General features: G+C 42.8%; 3 protein-coding genes and 1 long non-coding RNA gene across 5 annotated transcripts; 3 read left to right on the top strand and 1 right to left on the bottom strand.

Moving 5' to 3' along the window:
- Window positions 1–487: 487 nt before the first annotated feature.
- LOC135488800 (proton channel OtopLc-like) lies at window positions 488–6,680 on the top strand. Of its 2 annotated transcripts, none has more exons than XM_064773677.1 (6): window positions 488–1,371; window positions 2,872–2,989; window positions 3,406–3,751; window positions 3,927–4,093; window positions 4,417–4,585; window positions 5,120–6,680. In XM_064773677.1, exons 1-6 carry the CDS (start codon window positions 1,238–1,240, stop codon window positions 6,016–6,018), a joined length of 1,833 nt encoding a protein of 610 aa, XP_064629747.1. In that variant the 5' UTR covers window positions 488–1,237; the 3' UTR covers window positions 6,019–6,680. The 2 variants fall into 2 exon arrangements, with proteins under 2 accessions (XP_064629747.1, XP_064629750.1); XM_064773680.1 differs by lacking the exon at window positions 488–1,371 and adding an exon at window positions 1,438–1,695.
- A 569-nt stretch (window positions 6,681–7,249) lies between these two features.
- Window positions 7,250–11,291, top strand: LOC135488802 (proton channel OtopLc-like). Its single transcript, XM_064773682.1, has 7 exons — window positions 7,250–7,405; window positions 7,890–8,007; window positions 8,320–8,463; window positions 8,740–8,932; window positions 9,163–9,332; window positions 9,623–9,758; window positions 9,947–11,291. The coding sequence occupies exons 1-7, from the start codon at window positions 7,380–7,382 to the stop codon at window positions 10,897–10,899; spliced, it is 1,740 nt and encodes a 579-aa protein (XP_064629752.1). The 5' UTR covers window positions 7,250–7,379; the 3' UTR covers window positions 10,900–11,291.
- A 1,508-nt stretch (window positions 11,292–12,799) lies between these two features.
- LOC135488827 (uncharacterized) lies at window positions 12,800–14,664 on the top strand. The gene is made up of 2 exons (XR_010447048.1): window positions 12,800–12,931; window positions 14,023–14,664. It is a non-coding gene; the product is annotated as an uncharacterized LOC135488827 (long non-coding RNA).
- Window positions 14,665–14,863: 199 nt separating this feature from the next.
- On the bottom strand, window positions 14,864–20,529 carry LOC135488793 (proton channel OtopLc-like). The gene is made up of 7 exons (XM_064773658.1): window positions 19,545–20,529; window positions 19,003–19,120; window positions 18,173–18,319; window positions 17,785–17,932; window positions 17,253–17,422; window positions 16,846–16,969; window positions 14,864–16,286 (listed from the first exon to the last, which is right to left on the bottom strand). The coding sequence occupies exons 1-7, from the start codon at window positions 20,462–20,464 to the stop codon at window positions 15,370–15,372; spliced, it is 2,544 nt and encodes an 847-aa protein (XP_064629728.1). The 5' UTR covers window positions 20,465–20,529; the 3' UTR covers window positions 14,864–15,369.
- Between the last annotated feature and the right edge of the window lie 898 nt (window positions 20,530–21,427).

Genomic DNA, 21,427 nt, shown 5'->3' with positions numbered 1-21,427 from the left:
TGGTAAACAGCATGTGTGTCAGTGCTCTTAGATTGGTATATTTAGGATTGAAGTTAGGCCGGGTCTATTTGGCAAGCCGCTCGCCGAACAGGCATCTTTTTTTGTCCTTGCCGCTTGCCAAACAGCACTAAAAAGCCACCCTGTTTGGCCAGCCGGTCTTGCCAAACAGGTAAAAAATCTACCCTGTTTGGCGAGCTGGAGACTTTACTTTACTATTAATGAGTTCGGCTCTCCATTCAGGACAAGAAAAAGTCGCTGTTTGGTAAGCCGTGCTTGCCAAATAGTCACTTCCTTGAAGTTATATATGCTGTGCAGGTACACGTAGTTTATCAGTGTAAAACTTTCTTCAGTTCAGTTGAATCAGAATCTTTCCATTTTTATTATGTACTCTGTTTTGAATCGAAGTTGTCATCAGATGAATGTACATGTAGTTCACATGGAGTGCCGGGAATCGTAAGAAAAACACAACAGACGATACAGTGCATGTAAAATTGCCGGACTTATTCGTTGATGAAATCAACAAAAGGAGTCTCTTTTTCATATGAAGCTGGAGAGGTGTAATCGATGATGAATCATGACTCACAAAGACCAGATGAGTGGTTTCGCCGCCGTGTGATGACGATGTAGTCGCAATCCTAGTGTATAGCTCTGGTACAATAGAATTCAGAGCAAAGAGTCTTTCACTGGGTGATAAACTAACATATTGACATGGACGATATTTTCTGCAATATGATGTAACTATCTTATTTGTGAGTGTGCCTTGGTTTAAGACATTCTTGAGTTCAACTTCAGTTTGATACCCGCCAAGCTGTGATGTTGATGCCAACCGGGACGACGTAATCACAATGGACTTATTGACACAAACCTCGGAAATGATGGATACAACTTTTGACCAGTAACTGATCATGGGATTTTCATTCCCTTTCTGTTCCTTTACCTGCTGCAGGATATTTAACTTGGAAATGGTGGATACACTTTCGCATACTATGATGCTGTGCTAATCGATTTTTGATATTGTCATTGAGGTTTTGATACAGGCCGGATGTTCCTCAGGAGGCACATAATAATTACCGGCTAACTTCTATGCAAAAAAAAACAAGGACCAAGCCTCTCGATATTAATCAAAATGGCGTTGCAGTCTTAAAAATGGACATCATATGGAGATATTTCACTAGTGTATTTTCCTGAATTATTTTTTTTAATTGTCATCTCTGCTCTGAAATCTGTGGATCAAAGAATGCAACGCAATTTCTATGCCGTCACCACAGACAAAGGCTTTCAAAATCAAATGGGTCGATGGTGCCGCACAATGAACCCTAATCGAGGTCATGATACTTTAAAAATGGCGGGCACGGGCACCACACTGATCAGGTGAGGACATTATTATTTCCTCTGTCATTAGTTTTATTTTGTTACCATTTTTGTCGGAAGAGTTTCGTGTGCCAAGGAAGTACAGCATCTTTGGAAGTCTACAGAACTTCTGTGTTTGGCGCGTGTTAAGTTTGAGTTCTACATGGAATTTCTTTTTTGTCGATAACGATACACAGAACTGACGTGGATGTACCATGTGCGTGAAGTGCTGTTAAAATGGTGTCAATTGTCAATCGCTTCCCGTGGGAAAATCTACAGAGATGTACACTAGAATATGTATTCTGAGTAGTGTCCGTCGTCAACGCCTGCATAGGGAGCAATATGGTAAAAATGTCTACGTCAAAAATAGCTCGCTCATGATGAGAAGTTACATGTGCCATAGATTGACAGAAAAGAGCTAACCTATGTGTAGTGTACGTTCCTGATTAGACGACTAGTCGATACATTTGTGCATTGAAAATAGAGTTTGTTTTTTTTTGTCAGCGTGAATCGTATATCGTATATCGTGAATCGTTTATTCATAGGCTACACATGTATAAATGCAATCAAACGTGATTATTCGAAGAATGTACTAGTGGGTGAAAGGCTGCAATAAACCAATGCATATATACACTGAGAAACCGTGTATCCAAACAGTTTATCGACCATTCCAGAAGCACACACAAATGGTGGTGGCGTAAAAATTGTATGCAAGAGTAACGTTTTTGAGTCTCCATTAGTTAAGACATCGATATCTGTATCAGCAGACACAGTTTTCAAAGATTTCTCACTGTTATTGAGTTCGATACACCTCCATGTATAGAAGTCCGTGATTGAAGTGTAAAATATGAATTGTGGGCCGGAATTCACTTTTCAAAACTCGCCTGGGTGCGACCTGGCCTATTCTTCATTGATTCAATTTGTCATTTGCAAGTGCTAAGATTTTACGAGCATGACAGTGCAAAATCCTCTCTAGCGTAGACCATGGCAGTGATTTAAATTGACCCTTCGTCATCAGTACACAACTGATGAAATTTCAACTGTCGGTGTAATCTGTTTAGCCTCCAATGCAGAGTCTTGTCATAAAAGTCAGAGGCCATTGTGTGACACACGCTGGGCGTTCTAGGAATTGTCATCTTTATCGATCTGGTCTATTCGATTCGAGAGCATCCCATCTTCTTCCCATAAAGCAGAGATCAGGCAAAGATGACTGCGAAGCGACTCATAAGGGAATACAAATACAATGTATTACTCTTTGGATGTCCATCTCTCTGGTGAACGCACAAGTTTCTGATTTTTCACAATCCCTCCCCATCGTAGCCTACGTATATATGCGTACGCCGGCTATAGTCGCGACATGTACATGTATACTTGCATGATAGTCAGTCGCTACAGGCCGGTGTATATAGTCAATGGCACAGTCATCAAAACCTCGGTACTAATATATACCCTCATTTTCTTTCTATCGTAGCTTGTCACCAGCTCTTTTCACCCATGTCTACTTCTTTCTTCACGCTTTAGGGACTTAACCTGTCGAGGTCTCAGTTTCCTCTATGTGTTCGCAGTCATTATATACGGTATTGCACTACTGATGGCACCGATGATATCAAAGGATACCGTAACAAGACTCATTCCAATAGTAAGTAAACTAACATTGTGAAAATGGTACTTCAGTGTTACCCTAACTAGACCTACGGTGGCGGACTCGAAGGATGAGCGTTGTGGCTAACTCAGTTGCAGATTTCCTTAACAACAGATTGGAGATGGTCCCGGCCCGGAAATGTTCTGCCGAAACGAATCATTAATCACTGTTGAGCGAGATATCGCACGCGTTACGTTTTCACATATCGTCCCCTGGTGGCAAGAGACAGAGTTTGATCGAAATTCTAAGGTGTTGTATTAGAAGAGGAGTGCCTCACATGTACCAAAGGTCGTTGAACTGTCTAGGAAGAGGTCAGACTTTTGGACTGACGAAATGACGATAAACGGTAATACAATGTTTTTTAAAGGTGGGAAGATCATAACGATGTTGGTTGTTGGGTTTTTTCTTTGCAGATTTTTTTCTGTGTCCTGTACTCCATATCCATTGTATTTCTTGTCTACGTCCACTGCTACCTGCTAAAAAATGTCGGAAAGCCAATCAAAGGTCCACCAAAGCAAATTATCTACCCAGTGGCAGTGTACTCAGTCTCGAATGACATGAACCGTGATAGCCAACCAAAGAACATCTCAAGTGATGAAGATGACTCGGAAACCACGCCGGAGGCAGACGACAAACCACGTGATGGTTACGATCACGTCATGTTCCAGGAACCAAGTGATACACCGATACCAAGGGTGACTGTGTTCCACCATGGCGAAGCCAGTTACCCGAATTTCTATCTTCGTGTTGGAGCCGTCGGTAAGCATAAATTGTAGGTCGAGAAGCAAGAATCAATAGAAACCAAACTCCAATGCAATCCAACCAGTAGTTTGTGCTCCAGACGATACAAACAAATATTTTCGAATGGACTTTACACAAGTCACTTGGAGTCGAAAAAGTGGCCTTGATATCTGTACTTATTGTCATGTTTCAGTTTTTGGTGCGGGGACAATGCTGTACTGTGGCCTAAACATCGCATCACAGGCACATGACATCACTTGCGGGAATGCGAACAGCTTGCTCTATGGCCTGCTGGTCGTCCAAACGCTCCTCTTCCTCTTCACATTCTACCAGCTATATTTTGTATTTAAACACAACAAAGTAAGTCAGATATTTTAGCAACGGTTCACAATAGCATGACCGTATTTCGTTGGGAACAATTTCCAGCAACATATATCCTGACTTTTATGCGTTTGCTTCACCATTATCGAGATCACTGCACTAAATACAGGCTGGCAAAAACAGACGACCATATACTTTTACCACCGACAGACCCGATGAAAACACATTCACGGGTCGGTGGCCGGGGAATCGTTCTGTAAAAAAGGCACCATGATATGTCGATTCAGTATCTAAAAATTGTAGTTCCCATACATTTTCCTATAATCTCTTTGTGACCCACGCAATATACCCTCTCCTTGCAGATCTCGATCAACGTGCACAAGCCGCTGTCCAGGTTTGGTCTCATGCACATGGTGGCTACCAACGCCTGCAACTGGTTCCTCATCCTCCTCATGGAGGCGGAGCATGGATTCGCACACGTCGACGATGAGCACTCCACACATACGACTGTCGCACCAGGTCACACTGAGGGTAGGTTTTAGACGAATACGACTTGACTCGATTTCGATTTCATTGCACGTTGCAGCGATGACCGATTATTCTCGAAAAAAACAATGCAATGACCCCTGATGCAGACTAGCGATTTGTATTGCATGCGATAAAAGTTGGTCGTTGCTGTGGCAAAGAACACTAGTCGACAGTGCACTAAAATGATGATAAAGATTCCTTCACTGTCTTGTGACTATGACACCGAACAGATTTATTTCGATCCGCAGGAAAAATATATTCCGGTATTACCATGCAGTCCCAGCTGTGACACCGAACAGATTTATTTCGATCCGCAGAAAAAATATATTCCGGTATTACCATGCAGTCCCAGCTGACGTACCCTGACGTTTGGTGACTGATCCGGTGCAAGGCTATAGAGACCGGTGACCATAACTTAAAGTGTACAATTAAGGGAATCGTTTGTGCTGCGACCGCCTGTTATATCAGCGCAGTTTCCTTCCACGCCAGATTAACTGTATGAACGGTTGCCTTTTAAGGAACCTGTTTTCGTTTCAGGCCACGCGAACACCACCGGTCCTTGTGACGAAAACGTCATGGAGCCTATCCTGATGTCTCTCCAGCCCTATCTCTTCCCTTGTATCATCGAATACAGCCTCATCATGGCAGCATCCGTCTATCAGATGGGCGAGAATATCGGAATCCACGAAACGATCTTGAGGAGGCGGGCCACGAGGCTGCAGGAGGACCCAGCTGGCCATGCCCACATTCCCTTGACCTGCTACAAGTCTTACCACGGACTTTTCACCGGAATAGCTTTTCTTATCCTGACAGCCATTGACATCGTAATATACAACGTCCTCGTCACCAAGGACCATCTGAAAGAAACTGCAGCTATCTTATACTTCAGCATGGAGTTCGCGATACTTTGTATTCTTCTAGTGACGACAATCATTGCCTGGCTCTTGATTCAGAATCTAGCTTTTGATGACGAAACGCTAAAAGGTTTAGACGCCGCTCTTTTGAGAATGTCTTTACTGGGAGTTTTGCTTTTTGATGCGTTTTGTATATTGTTTGCAGTATATGACACTGTTATTTACTCTGCTGTCATGGGCGTACTTAGACCTGTGATAAGCAGCGTCCAATCAGCGGCGCAGACCGTGTTTATCTTCGATGGCGGGCACAGGTTCACCAATACGACCGAACTCTGTAAACGGAAGCCCGGACGGGAGTTGGTCATCTTCATGTTGATGCTCAATATGTGTCTCTGGGGAATGTACACATTCCAAGCAAGGACTTTGTTTAATGACCACTCATTCCACAGTTTGTACGACAAGCCATCGTGGATTATCATAACGCATCTAACCATCCCACTGAGCATCTTTTTCCGATTTCATTCCACGACATGTCTTTACGAGATATGGAAACACGGATACACGAAACAGAAACAACGCTAAACGTACAGAGATATTTCTAATAGAATTCCAGTGTCTTGCATTGTCAGTGTTCGCGATCGTGGTGAGACTGAGAGGATCGCCTGCGTCCGTCAAAATGATCCGTCAACTGAACCCGATTATTGGAGTATGCACACACCGGGCCGGGCACTTCTGTGAAGGTGGCCACGTGCCTTCGCCTATTCTGGCAAGAGATAGAGGGAGATACTGCGAAACAATCTGTGAGTGGGGAACGCAATAGCGTCTAAATTGTTCTGGTAGCAGTCATCTCTTAGACTCACTGAAACGCGGAATGAATTTCATCGTTAATACGATTCTGAGTGCCATATTTCGATTTTGTGCGCAGTGCTCTTTGTTGTAGTTCAACCATCGTGTATATACCGTCATCCTGAACCTCATGGTCTACACTCCCTTTAAACGTAGCCATCTTGATGAGATGCAGAAACCGTGGTGGTCAACCGGGTGGTATACCGGGTCCGTACCTTTGGGAGTTCCAGGGTGAGGGAATCTGCTGACCTCCAGTGTCTTTGAGTGAAAATTGATCACATCAGAAAGGGATACCCAGGAGCCTGCAAACATGCACCAGTGGTTTGAATTAAATTCAGCATCGGTTGCATGCATCTTTTTGTATTTGTAATGTATCATGCTTTAATAAACATTGTCAATTGTAACTGTTTTGTGCTTTAATCCATCTAACCCTGGCCGTTTCACAGAATGTCGCCTGTAGGTCAGTATAAAGTGGTAAGAAAACACCTTGAAAACATGCCCAATGCCACATCTGCACAGCTAAAGTGACAAATACAATGTCGTCGATAAAGTCCATCGTGCCTAGAATAAGCTGATACCTTGCCACTCAAACAGAGAAGACGCCACCCTTTCCTGATTTGAACTACAATCGACCATCCTCAAGAAAAATTTGAAGTCGGTTTGAATGAATAGCCAAGTTCAATCTCTCAGTTTTTCGTTGTTTACGCCCTTGCCTTTGCCTCGAACGTTCCCACCTTTCGCGGGCCCCGAAGCAGGTACTCCAGAAAACAAAAAAAGTAGGGCAAAAGTATTAACGTTCTGTATCCTAGGGTTTGGAGAGGGCCTATGTCAGGGGCGTTGCTTGTATTTGACTGTTTTCTCCACTCGAGATGCTTGACATGAAAATGAAACATTCGCAACGTGGGACTGCAAACACTTGGCGAATAATAGTACAATAGCGGGCGGAAACCAAAGATGACCACCGCACAAGTGTGCCGCAGTGAATTTTGATATTTTGGAACACAGGTTGGTAGACACCAGAGGAACGCACGGCATTAGAGTTCGGACATTTTGTAGTAATCCCTGTAATCACAGGGAAGCTTTGAAGAGAAAAAGAAATGGGCCTGGAAAGACGCCCAGATAGGTAAGTCTTATCTAAATCCTTTGATTCCATCAGGTGAACAGCCAAAGTGTTACTGCTTTCTTGGTCAATTACTATGAAAGGTTTCGCAATCCAACGAAGAGCTACAATGTACGACTGTATCTGCATTCCTTGATTCATCATGCAATGCAGTACATGTATTGCTGATGATTTACAGAATGTCCGCCACGTAAATGAATTAGCATAGGACTTGATAACACGATAAACCGAATGGCCGTCACGTAAATGAATTAGCATAGGACTTAATGACACGATTAACCGAATGGCCGTCACGTAAATGAATTAGCATAGGACTTGATGACACGACAGACCTTCGTAGTTTGGACATCGTCGCTCGCAAAAAGATCCTTAGAGGAACTGAAGGTCGTGGTTCTTTATAGCCATTATTTGACCTACTGCCTGAAACAACGTGGAAAGTTTCAATCGATATAGTGCTGAAACCATCTTTCCTTTCGTACCTTTGCAGGGCTCTCACTATCATAGGAATGAGCCAAATCTATTGTATCATTCTGGTTACTGTAGCCCTGGCCCTTCCTCTAATCCATCTGGCGACAAATGGAAAGTTAAATATCTGTGTGCCAATAGTAAGTTTCACGATTTCGGTATTAAAGTCGCTTTCAGACTCTTTTTCTGATTTTTATGCGGATTTTTGTTCTTGCACATCCTTCAGTAGTGAAGCATCTTTAGTAGTGAAGCATCTTTATTGGAAACATGAACGGTTTTTAAGTCATATTTGATTTCCTCGGTTGATGACTCTCGATTTATTCTCCAGTTTACGTAAAATACCTTCAGAATTCGCGATAGTTGGTGAACTAGTATTCATCAACAAACCAATCACTCTTGATGTCGTCCTGTGGTGTTCGATCGATGTCACAGCTATAACAATCTTCTTTCAGATCTACGTGTGCGTCCTGTTCCTCGTTGCCATCCTCTTTCTCATCTACGTCCATGCCTACCTCCTCAAGGGTCTCTCTTCCTACAGGCCTTTCGCCTTGTTTGAACCTTCCCACAAGAGGAAGTTCGCCAACAGCGATGATGAGGTAATCATAGATTTTCATCATCAAGTAATTAAGGCTTCGTGGCCCGGACTTGAGCCTTTGCCAACTCTCTTAACGGAGTTATGCATTTTTTGTGGCCTTTCTCTCAAACTGTTTAACACAGGTGTAACACTTTTCAATATTCATCATCATCATCCTCATCATCATCATCATGCGAGTTATTGACCGTTTCACTAATCAATGAAGGGAAATAGTCTGGAAACATTCAAAAGCTTAACAATACATTGGTTTAAAGGTTTATCACATGGTCTATTGCAGTCGAGAAGTTCGGGCGGCGGCCACGTCAACCCCGCCTTCACCCCAGACGAAGATGAAAACAGGGACATTGTGGATAGCGACCCGTCCAGGCCACTGAAGGAGCTCTACACTCTTCGAGCTCTACCCAAGATTACCATGTTTGGTCACGGAGATGCAAATTATCCTAACTTCTTTCTTAGAGTTGGCGCTATTGGTAAGCAAACACAATGTAGATTAATGTAGAACCTTCTCATGAAGGACACGCTTTTGAATGTTGTCCTTAGTAGATGGATGTCCTCAGAGCACCAATACCGAGAGTGAGATATCAATTTCTATTCTATAACACCTAAAACTCAACACTTACGTGTAGAATACTGAACACCCAAGACATTAGAAAAATTATTCCGCCGAAAAGCATATTCCTTGGTCTTACTCCTTTTCTAGTCTTTGGTATTGGAAGTATGCTCTATGACGGCATCAGACTGTGTCACCACATGGGCGACCTGATCGGTTGCAAGAAGGCGGACGCATATGACATCTCGGTCTGCATAATGGTGGTCCTACATTTCATTTTCACCTTCTACCAGCTGTACTTCTTGTTCAGAAACAGTAGGGTGAGTAAATGGTTTTAATTTTTGAGTAAGGGAAAAAGTTATTGACGCCCCTTTACCTCATCCATTGTGCTCAAAAGTGGCCAAACCAACACACCTGAATCTTACTGGTCCTGCATAGAACCCCATCAGTCTTGCAACCAGTACATCCGAAAAGCATGATGGAGGCCTTCTGTTGAGCCAATGCGAAGTTTGTAAAGGTCTGCTCGGGGGAAAGTGGCGATTGACGAATACGAAAACAGAAACTTGTCAAAGTTGCTTTGAGGTTTTCAAGTTTTCAAAAATCGTTTCAGATCTCCATTAACGCCCACAAAGATTTCTGCCGCTTCGGGCTGATGCACATGGTAGCCACCAATCTTGCAATCTGGATCCTGATCGTAATTCAGGAGACGGGTTATCAGGATAATATTGTTACTTCAAAAGACAATGGTAAGTTAAATGTCAACACTGGCGATTGATTGAACTTACTGTTGCATGATTTCGTTGAAAAATGATTAATGGAGTGCCGGACTTGTTTCCTGCACACCCACAATAACCAAAATAAAAAAGACCACCCATAACAAAATCTATGCAATTCTTGGTAAATTATTAATCTCTTCTTTTTTCCTCTATTTCAGTCACCGCCGATGCTATCAGCTGCAACAAGCCTCCGATCATGGTTCACCTCGAGATCCTGATTCGTCCCTACCTCTTCCCACTGGTCGTCCAGTGCTCCATCGTCTGTGCCATCTCCGCCTTCATCATGTACGCCAACATCGGCCTCCACGAGCGCCTCCAGCTGCGCGTCCTTGCCTCGGGAGTGATGCCGTTGGCCTACCTTCACCACTACAAGCGCTCCAAGCCAACCAGCCGTCAAGGCATGAGCTGTCACAGAGCGTACGCCGGCCTCTTCGGGGGAATCTTCTTCCTGGTTCTCATCCTGTTAGCAATCATCGTCTACATCTTACTGAAGTCCCAGTCGACCTGGTCCAAGATAGCCTACCTGATGTACTCGACCAGTGAGATCGTCGCTCTGTTCATTCTCTTGATCATTGTCATCGTGGCCTTGGTCTTTATCCAGAAGCTCTCACTGAGGTTCATTGAGAAGAAGAAAGTAGACGAGATCCTCTTGATGGCCTCTCTCTTCTGTGTCCTGGTCTTCGACGGCTTCACCCTGGTCTTGTCCCTTTATGTCGGTACCAAGGCGAAGCTGGCGCCCTCGATCTACTTCGGGCCCCTTGTGGTCGGTGTTCTTCGCTCTGCCCTCTCCTCCATTGAATCAGTCCTCCAGATCTGTTTGATCTTTGACGGATTCCGGCGCCATTGCGGGGACAAATGCCAGTTCAAGCTAAAGCCAGGCCGTGGGCCCATCACCTTCGTCTTAATCGTGAACGTGGCGCTGTGGTATTTTTACATGTTTCAAACAACCACTTGCTTCACCAGCAAGGAGATCTACGCCTTTTATTTCTCCCACTCCTGGCTGAGCATCTTCTACACATGCGCACCAATCGTGGTGTTCTTCCGTTTCTTGTCAGCTGCGTGTCTGTACGACGTCTGGAAGCAGAGCTATGAAAAGCAGAAGGTATTCTAAGAGCAGCATATCCACAGATAAGAATCTTCATAGAATAAGAATGTCCAGCGTATAACATTTGATATAACGAATTTATCTTACTCAGCAAACTAGAAAGAAAACCCCGCAATTATCAGAACTACGTGTATTCTATATTGATATATTCGTTGATTTTTGCACGAACCCTGTATTGTTTTTTCGATACCAATCGCACTTTCACAGTCAGGTTAAATTGTCTGTATGTTCGATCTGTGAATTAGAAGTGCCGGTAATAATTAAAGAAGTTGTATTCGGCCCGTTCCAGATAATTTATCTACCTATATGTTTGATATGAGTATCTTCCAAATAGTAGAAATCGTTTGTATTCTTGTAACTGATATCACATGTTAATAAAGATTACATTAACTTCTTCACCTGACGTAGTTATTATTCAGTTCTTATATGTTGTAGTATACTACTCTTAATATTAATAATGACCATTAGCAAGATCTGCTGTCCTAAAAAGGACCAGAAAGGTTTGTTCTAACCTCTGACAATCATTGCGTTGATTCAAATTCCTCAACAGAGAATTGCCTAATTGACAACACTTTACGTAATTCCACAATCGAAATGCACTTGCAGTGTACAAACACATCCGTATTTTTATCTCGTATTTACTTCTATCATCGCTGGGAGCCACACGTCCCAAGACGACCATCAATCTCATCTCTTTGCTCTTAGCATTTTCGAGCAAGACAAGATGTCATCCCCGAGGGTACAACAGAATATGGAGGGTCGTACGTCTTGATTAGTACTACATATTGCTTCGGGATAGTAGTCTTTGTAGTAATAATGATACACCATGAAGTTGTGTTATCACATTTACATTGCATTGACTGTCCTGATGAGCCTCGCTGCACTATGCATACTCCGGCGCAATGATAGAAGTGTGAAAAGGCAATTGCTTGGTTATGTGAAATCATGTCTGTTTTGGAGAGTGCACTACGTTGCTGCTGGTAGAAGAAGGCGGGGTTGTGTCAACAATGGCGAAAGCTGAGGACGGGTGGACTTGGTTCGCTGGGTGCATATGTGCACCCACCCCATCTCCTCCCGATGCCATTACCAACAACAACCCATCACCCTAATGTCAGCAAAGTGCGGTATCATAACCTCGATTTCCCATAATTGTGATTTATTTCGCCAAAATCTCAGGGTTACTGACAATCTTTCACTTAGATTACAATTAGTGCCACCCAATTCTCGCTTTATCCATTGGTTAAAGCGATTCATCCATAATTAATATGCGTTTCACTGGCAGAGTACGAACTGACGTCAGTTTTCCTTCCACTTAATGTGCACTGTGGTGATCGGCTTGGTTTGATCAAAATGTGACCTCCTGTTGTCTCCGAAGAGCGCGGTTATGGTTTATATATGCAGGCATTTGATTAGAAAATGTCACATTTATCTCAGCGAACACCCCGGGGGGCTGGTAGGGTTATAAAATTATAATATGGTTCTGCATACAAGTGCCATTTGTTGCCAGCAGAGCTGAGACTAGATGAGAAAGCAGAATGACTTTACCAATGTTGGCCAAGCTGTTGTGTCTCTCAAGCCCTCATCTACCATTGCCAGACACAGTTTTATCAAGATTAAGAAAACAGCAAGACGCTTAGAAACCGACTCTCCGGTTATTCGATCAATAAGAAAAACCTTTTTGTGTTTTGTACCGAAATCACTTCAGATTTTGTACACTAATGGATGATATTAATATCCAAACAGGTGCAAACTGATAACATAAATGTTGAGCATTGCGTGAGTAGTAATGCTCATTAAAAGTTTAAATGATGTCAACTCAGTCAAAAGCGTTTGCTTCTCGAATACATCGGGTACTGCTGGGTTAATATAGCTTCTTGATCATTGCGCGTTCAGTAGAGGCTGGGTATTTAAGCTGGGTAGTTCGAGGGAGGCAACAGATTGATCCAGGCAGAGCACGGGAATCGATCGTCAGAGAACTTTGGATTAACTTCGGAAGAGATTTTACGGTATAAGATACAATTAGATTTCGACAATGCAGGTACGTGTTCTTTTCATATCAGGTTTCATGCATGCGACGGGACCCATGGGTTACCTTAGATTAACAATTTCAATGTAAATTTACAAATTGTTTTTTTTTGTGGTTGTGAAAAGCTGTTAATTGCGAAAAGGATCCTATATCAGCCGGCTTTGTTATTGGAGCTGTCTCTTTATGATTGCCGTCGGGGTACATGTACCTGATTAAACAGCAACAGTTAGCGAGTCTGCTTTGTCTCTTTGTTTTGTCCCAGGACCCAAGGGCGCAAATAGAAACTGTAACTACATATGTGCATCATTTTGTTTTCCAAATATTTACAATGTTACAGATCAGATTTAACGATAAACGAAATTAGATTTTTCTCTCAGTGCCCGCGAGTAATTCATCAATTTTCATTTTCATCATTTCAAATCAAAAAATAAATCCAAAAAAGAGAAGATTGTTGATTCTGTGCGCTGTGCAGATGAAAGATTTCAGCTCAGTCTGAATGGTCGAAACTGCCATCTAAATCCCAAAACAGCTGGTTGCATGTCAACTTTGAGAGATTCTGCCTCGTTGGGAGCCATATTGTCACCAGTCTAAGGATTGACTTTGATAATTCTCTGCCAATTGACCCCGATGACTTGTCCTTAATCGAGCAATAACCATTACGCTAAAAATGTGCATTTTATGACAAAAAACATGACCATAATATACCAAAATAAATACATACCAATATATTGCCGTAAATAATGAGTTGATGGCGAATTGGTTACAAGTATTCTTTTAGATGCTTGGTAACCGTTACTTAGGATAATGCAGCAGTACAATGATTAAGCCTATTCAAAATAAAAAGAGGCACGTACATTTCGGATTTTACATACAACTGAAAGTCGGTCGCAAAAAGGAAATCGCAACAAATCTTTTCCATTTGAAACTGAAAGAACTTTCGCTAAACTACCAATATGAAGATGGTGAAATAAATTGGTCAGTGCAAACAACTGGCGGTTTACAGTAGCGATATTCCTTCGAGAACACCGGACGGAAGTCTTTGAACACCCTTATACGCTTGGAAAAGATGGCCATCACTGAAAACTACCCGTTCTTACTTTCAGAGAATACACATTCTGATTTTGGTGGTAGCGATTGTGCTCATGACAGAAATGACGTCGAATGGAGGAGTAGAGGCGGGCGTTGAGATTGTTTACCCGAAAGAGGGCCAATATTGGCGCCAAATTATCCAGAAGAATAAGAGAATGCAGGATAAACGAGAAAACGACGTCGTTGACGCTGTGGATGAATTCGACCGGAAGTGATCTCACTGTTGACATCATTTCAGTATACGGTATGGAAATCATGTAACTGCGTGAATATAATACGTCTGTGGTGTTAGTTTGTGCATAAACGCTTATGTTTATTAGCGGATAGGAAATCTATTGATGATATTGGGATTTCAACACAATGACATTTGATTTCAATTCTATGTTTCCATCGTGGAGATTGAGTGGGGCATAAAAATGTCGTGAACTTCAGGGTTCATAACTTTACAGTTTTTCAACAATGTTGGACACATCATGCAGTATTCCCAAATATCGTTTTGTTTTATACCAACAATGAAACTGCAGATCGGTTAGTATGCCACGGCCGTTCCAAAATGAAGTTGCCTTATAAACGACGTCAATCCGATCATTGTGTAACAGTTACCATCAACGAATAAAGGAAGATAACAGGGAAACAATATCAATTACTCTATATCATATACGTTTTATTTCTATTCATCAGGTACAGTTATGCAAAGGCGGGACATCAGTTTACAAAATCATTCTTGTTTGTTTTAACATAGTTACATTTAAATTGATTGCGATTACAATGAGAACTGACAGGTTACATAATCTCGTGAGAAATCAGTAGTTATTTTGTCACTCCAACAAAACAAAATGGTCCACACACTAATAATTCATTTTTCATGGAACAATCTGGAAACTCTTCAATTACCGTCGTCAATGAAATACATTTACCTCGGAGCTCTTCGTGAGTGTTGCTAAACCTGTCCAATATTCGATTGCAACTATATTGATGCAGTTATAGTTTGATTACTGCGTGCTGAAACCAATTTCGAATAATTTCAAATTGCTCTTTAAGCAAGTGATGTCCGCTTCGTGATATCAAGTACAATATGCTATATATTTGCTAACCTGATATGTTCGGCACTCAAGTAACTCTAAAAGCAGCATATAATGTACAATCAACATAGGGCGATAGGAAAACCAGTAAATATCGCATGTATACAATGTTTTAGCAGTTTCAATGTCTGGCAGAATGATAATCCACGAGGTTACCATTCATGCCTTATAATTTCATTTAACTCTCAGATTTGCTGATGATTGAAAATGGAAAGTGATAAAACGTGCCCCATAACAGTTCATATACATTAAAGCAGGAGTTAATAGCTGAATATAGGCTCAATGGTCCTCTGGTTTGGGAGTGCGGTAAATATGATAGGCGTTCTCCCAAACCTGGAACCAGCTGGCCGCAGAATGAAACCTGTACAACATCACCAACGGCAGACATAGGTACATACAGGCTATCCAAATCTTAGCATTTAACAACTTGAACCCAAAGCTATCGCTGTCCAAGTAGATCCGCCAAAGGTCAAATGTGTACAGACCCCAGATACAGATGTTGGCAAATATCAAGAAGATTACTTGGTGTTGACCGGGCTTGGTCAACTGGTAGTACGTGTTGCTGGTGTAGCGACGGAGGCCTTCGAAGTTTACACAGAGTTGAATGATAGACTGGAGGAGTGAGAAGAAGGCGCGGAGGCAAACTAGGACAGCTTCCCAGACCATGGAGGAGTAGATCGCCCCGAGGAACGTGAAGACGTCGAAGAAGAGGAGGACGAAGATTGTGGTAAAGTATAGTGCGTATTCCAAGCGGAATCCACCGCAATCGAAGAAGGTTAGACACTTGAGTTTATCAAGCGCGGACAGTGAGATGATGATCAAGATGGCCACCAGGATGATCTCAAAAATGAAGTTCAGCAACTTGACTTCGTATGCGTGGGGTTTCAGTAAGATGTTGAAGACGGCGATCACGGCGATGGTGAGGATCAAGACGATGATTCCGAAGATCAAGCCGATGTAGCCCTTGCAGGATAAGCCAGCCTTCATGCTGGAGTGGTCGTGCCTGGTCTTCAAGACGAACCCGTAGACGCGGTGGTACCCGATGTTGCGGAAGACGCTCCACATGCATACGGCGCAGACCAGGGAATACTCGACGGCAAATGAGAAGAAGTAGAAGCCAGCCTTGTCGATGACGGCTGACATGGTCTGGTTCGCCCTACACGCACTATCGGCCACGTAGTTGGCGGGGGCCATGCCTGTAAAGACAAAAAGGGGAAAAGAAATTAATTAGTAGGGATCTTATATGAAATACTGGGCATTATGAAATATCGAGGGGGAACTTTTGCGCCATTACATTCTCGTTGCTTTAAACATGCATGTAATGTTCTTACATATGTTTCGTTCTTACTAGATTTATTGCTAAATACCCACCGCAGGTGTTGCCAGAATATCAAGATACTCTTTCACGTTATTTCACAAATCGTCAAAGAATATGTTTTTATCCTTTAACAACTTATGGCTGCAGATATAAAAATAAGTCGACGTTGGGCCTTTTTTCTGTGTCCCCAGTTGCTGAGACAGTTTTGGAAACATGCACTAGCGAAGATTCCCCGCCCTCATTAAAGGGCTGGCAGGTTCTAAGGCTGGACGTTCGCCGTGAACCACTCATTACCGGCCATGCTGCGGATGACAAACTGATGAAGCCACTTTCCCGAGTTAATTTTGTCGAAAATAAGATCCGAGATTCATAGAATTAGCTCTGTCACGGGGCAGGTGTTCTCTGCCTTGACCCATCTATTGCCTTTGATCACCTACCTGGTACTAAAGAAACCCGTCTTTGGTACTCCTCGACCAATATCAGCGCCCAGAAGCAGACGTTCACGGCAAACACGTGCATCAGACCAAGCATGTTCAGCACGATATGCTTATTGATGGAAACCTGAAACCAACAGCATTCTGATGAGAATATTATTGTACGAACAAGGAAAAAGAGTGTAACTTTTACATGGTCAGCAAAATTATCAAAAATGGTTAGCGTTATTGTTTTCCAACCATTCGTCAACTAAACAAATTATTAAAAGATTCTAGTTGGGATAACATCTTCGGTTGTTTTCCTTGTACCTCCAAGGTCATGTTTTCCAATGCTTCCCGTCAGGGGAATGGTGAGGACCAACGATCGGGCGCAACATCGTAACCATTGTGTGTTAGTATATTTCACTTACATTCGCATAAAGAAGGAAGAATATGGTCTGCAGTATGATGAAGACGATATGAAGGACGAACACCAGGATGAAGCAGATAACCTCCCAGCCACTATTATTGCAGTCGATCGCGTCTCCGAGATACATGCCTAGGTAAATGATGTCGTACACCAGGCATCCGATACCGAACACTGGAAGAGAAAAAGGCTACTTAGGCTCAATTGCTCAAGTCGTGCAGATTTTTCTGATATACACAGGTAAATGTAAGGCGTGCGTAAGAAGCAAAAATCTCTTCTTGTCACGCGACAGAAGGTGTTTTATCAATTCAATTTCAATTTCAATTTTTATTTCATCTTGTTAATGCCCATGGGGCTGTTACAGATATATATGAATAGAAGACATGCAATGATACAAAGCAGTGAAAGGTATATACAAATTAATAGGGGTACATATCATAAATATAAGCAGCAATGCGAACAAAGGCAGGGGTGGAAATACAGGTTAAGAGATATTTAAATTTGTCGATGTCGGGTATCATGATACCCTCTCTTACCTAATATTCCAATTCTCAAAGCGTTCTCAGCGAAGCTTGATTCCCAATGCCCGAGTGGTGTGGCTGGGAGCAGGGAGTTGTCACTCCCTAACATCCTCTGTTCCATTCCTGCTCCTCCGTTGTCGTAATCAGGCGCAGGAACCTTGGTCTGAAGGATCAAAGGAATAAATATGAACTTGATCCAAAAAAGTCGGTGAGCCATTTTTTCATACACACTGTTTTTGTATTGTCATTTAATTCAGAGTGGAAGTTGGGTCCCTAGATACCACATACCGCGTATCACTTGGAATTCTATGCCCCTTTGATGGCTCAAAAAACACTTGCTATTCGACCAAAGAGCTCGGGACGTCAGAAAAAGGTTTGTTCCTGGTGAGAAACTCACACTTACCCCATCCTCGTCGTAGATGTAGTTCTTCTCGGGATAGCGGATATCTTTCCCTTTCTTCCGATTGTTCTTTGGGAACCGCCTCAGGATCCCCAAGAAGAGGTAGAGGAAGTATATGATGCCAACGAACAGGATGACAATGTGGAAAGGCTGGAAGAAAGCAATGGCATTGAGATACTACAAAAACAACTGTAGGTCAAGAGAGGGCATCTTGTTTTTTTCATCTCTTCTTGGGAAGCCGCCTAAAGGTTGATAAAGGAGATGAAGCCAAGGATTGGATAACTGAAACAACCCAACCCTTTGGGTTTCAGGTGGAACAATACAAAAAGGTAAGCTCAACTCTCCTTCATCAAGAACGCTTGGCCTGATTTCCAACATAAAGTTTCAAAGCCTGGTCGGCTTGAAGAGGATTTATAAGGGCACTTCAGCATATCTTCGGTTCATATTTCTTTCATCGTCAGATCAGATTTTCCATATACGCTTGTAATGCTACATGTACATTTGTACATGTTTTTAGTACACTTGGGATGAAATTTAACTTCTGTTATTCACTTCATTTTTGGTAACCAAATGTCAACGTTTCTCATGTCCTCAATGTACCTATGCATTGTTTACAATGTGTGCCTTCTAAAGACAGGGATGACTTGACAGTCGGTCTTTATTTATAACTTTCAGTAACATTTTCGATGTGCAATGATGCTGCATGTAAAAATGCGATGATGGGCGTGGCAGATTTTCTCGCCTCATTTCTACTCTGTTTGCAATGAGAAGGAATAATCGAACAGATACTACATGTATTTTACGAACCGCATGTTCATTTAAAAGAAACTTACCAAAATCCACTCCTTCTTGATATAAGCTGCAGATATGATGACAGAAACGGGAAGGACAATGCCCCATGCTATCAGGATGACCGCCCACATCAAGGCAAGGATCCGCCACAACATCCATCTGAAGTAAAGATCGGCGTATCAGGGAGAAGTAACATGGGGAAAGAAATGAATGTGCGTTTACAATACTCAGCAGTCGACATCAGTGGAACCAAATATGAAGGAACCCCGTTTTCATCGGTGTGTGTTACCCTACTTCCGAAATTAACCCGTCGGGGTTTCCTGAAATCAGCTTGAAGAATGTCTTGGTGTCAACGGAAGCAGAGTCGTTATGCGGCTGCTTTAACCATGATGGCCGCCAGAGCGGCCATCTTGGATTCGGTTGAAATTGTTTTAGGCCGGTTTGGGTTAATGTAGAGAAAGATTGATCAGCATCACTAAACGAAATCAAAAGCTAGCCTATATTTCATACTCTTCCTTTAAACTGGTGAATGAACCTGACAGTTTTGTCCTACTAACTAAAAAAACAAATATTAAAGACGTACCTCAGACTTAGTTGGTTCTGCGCCGACACAACAGTCACTGTGCGTTCCTCCAACCTTTTCAAGACTGGCTTGGGTTTCGGAGTCCTCGCTTCCTTGAAATGGAACACTTTGAAATGAGAATCTGTCGCGTAGTATTCGACCTCGTTATCTGGAGCTGGTTCCTTCTTATGGTGCTGATGAATGTGAGGTACCCTGATCTTGTGGGACTTGTGGTGTTTTGCCTTGACGTCGACGGTTGGCTTGGTAGTGTTGACCTCGTACTGTGGCTGCGTGACCTCATGGCTAGTGACAGTGGGCGGGGCCGCAACGAAAGTCTCGACCTTTGGTTCGATTTTAGCTTCAAATGAAGGTTCCCTGTGCAGATGTGGTTTTCTAATTTCTAGAGTAGATGGTTCAATATCATACGATGGCTTTTGGACTTCATACGAAGGATCAACTTCATACGCGGGATTTGTAACAACATATGAAGACTGGGGAACAGAAACCGGTGGTGCTTCGACGAAGGTTTCAAAATCCGGTTCGATTTCCGGCTCGTCCTCCAAAGCTGGAGGAAGAGGTAGATCTGCGTCTCCTGAGAAGAAGTCCGGTGCTGGATTGTGCTGGACCTCAACGAAACTGGTCTCGATCTCCGGCTCTTCGGCATTGACTTGGAAGGATGGGTCTACGTCTAACTCTCCCCTGTGTAGGCCCGGCTCGACAGATCTATCCTCATGTTTCTTGTGTTTCTTGTGTTTTTTGTGCTTCTTGTGGTGGTGTTTGTGCTCTTTAGCCTTCACCTCCAAATCGGCGTGACGATGTCGGTGTTTGTGTTTGTGCTTCCTCTTCTTCTTCTTGTCATCACTAGAGCTAGAGCTGCTACTCGACTTGCTGCTGCTGCTGCTGCTGCTGCTATCGCTACTGCTATCACTGTGTTTACCCATCTTTAGAGAAAAGCAAGCGTCCCTGTCCTAAACCCGCAAGCGGTTTCCAGCAACTACCATATACTTGCCGAACGTAAAGTGTCAGCAAGATATGCGGATACCACGTGACTTGGGTTGACTATGTCACGCCCGTCTCACTCCCGATGACTTGAGCCGAGAATGGTTAGGTCAATGGTACTCAAATTTCGGCGATGAATAGAGAACTCCCCCATCGTGGACCCCAGGCATACAAGAACATTTTGTGATGCCAAAATGAGAGTTCTGCCAAACAAATTCTTATATATTTGACATTTGACATCGCGACTTCACTCCCACTCAGTTTGTTAAGTTGCAGATAAAGCAGCGTAAAATAGTAGAGTATATAAAAGTACATGTACGTTATCTTTGATTCAGCTTTTTTACTGATGAGAAGATATACGTAAAAGGTTTCTGGTATCCTTTACCGCAAGACATGATTACAAGTATAAAATCATGGTCGTCTGGTACTTCAAGGCCCAGTTGTTCAAAACATGTTTGTCACTAACGCTGGCGTTAACTTTAACTTGACGTAATGTCTAAAAGGGCTTAACCGAAGGAGATAACGCCTAGATAAGTTAACGCCAGCGTCTGTGACAAAATTTATTTGCAAAACCGGGCCCACAGGACTCAAAACGTTAAGAAATAGTTTGCCTCACCACCACCAGGGGTGCCAAACTCTCCCCTAAGCCCTGTGCATTCCAGTAACCTTAGTCTGGTGTACTTAAATTTCAACTGGAATCCCCACTGGAATATCTAACGCAATGGACTTTATATTTTCATCATTTTCTCTCACTCGTGACTTTGGCTCACCGATTTTTTTTGCTCTGTCCACTCAGGTGGTGTTTATTGGTTTTACTTCTGATAACCAGAAGAAGAAAAAGAAGAAGATGGAGACCAGTCTGCCAAATATGGCGCTCAAGTAGAAGGTGTGGGCTATTTTGAAAT

Source organism: Lineus longissimus, chromosome 5 (assembly GCF_910592395.1).
Source record: "Lineus longissimus chromosome 5, tnLinLong1.2, whole genome shotgun sequence".
NCBI lineage: Eukaryota > Metazoa > Nemertea > Pilidiophora > Heteronemertea > Lineidae > Lineus > Lineus longissimus.
Note: the sequence above shows the minus strand (reverse complement) of the source record. Positions and strands in the feature narration are given on the sequence as shown.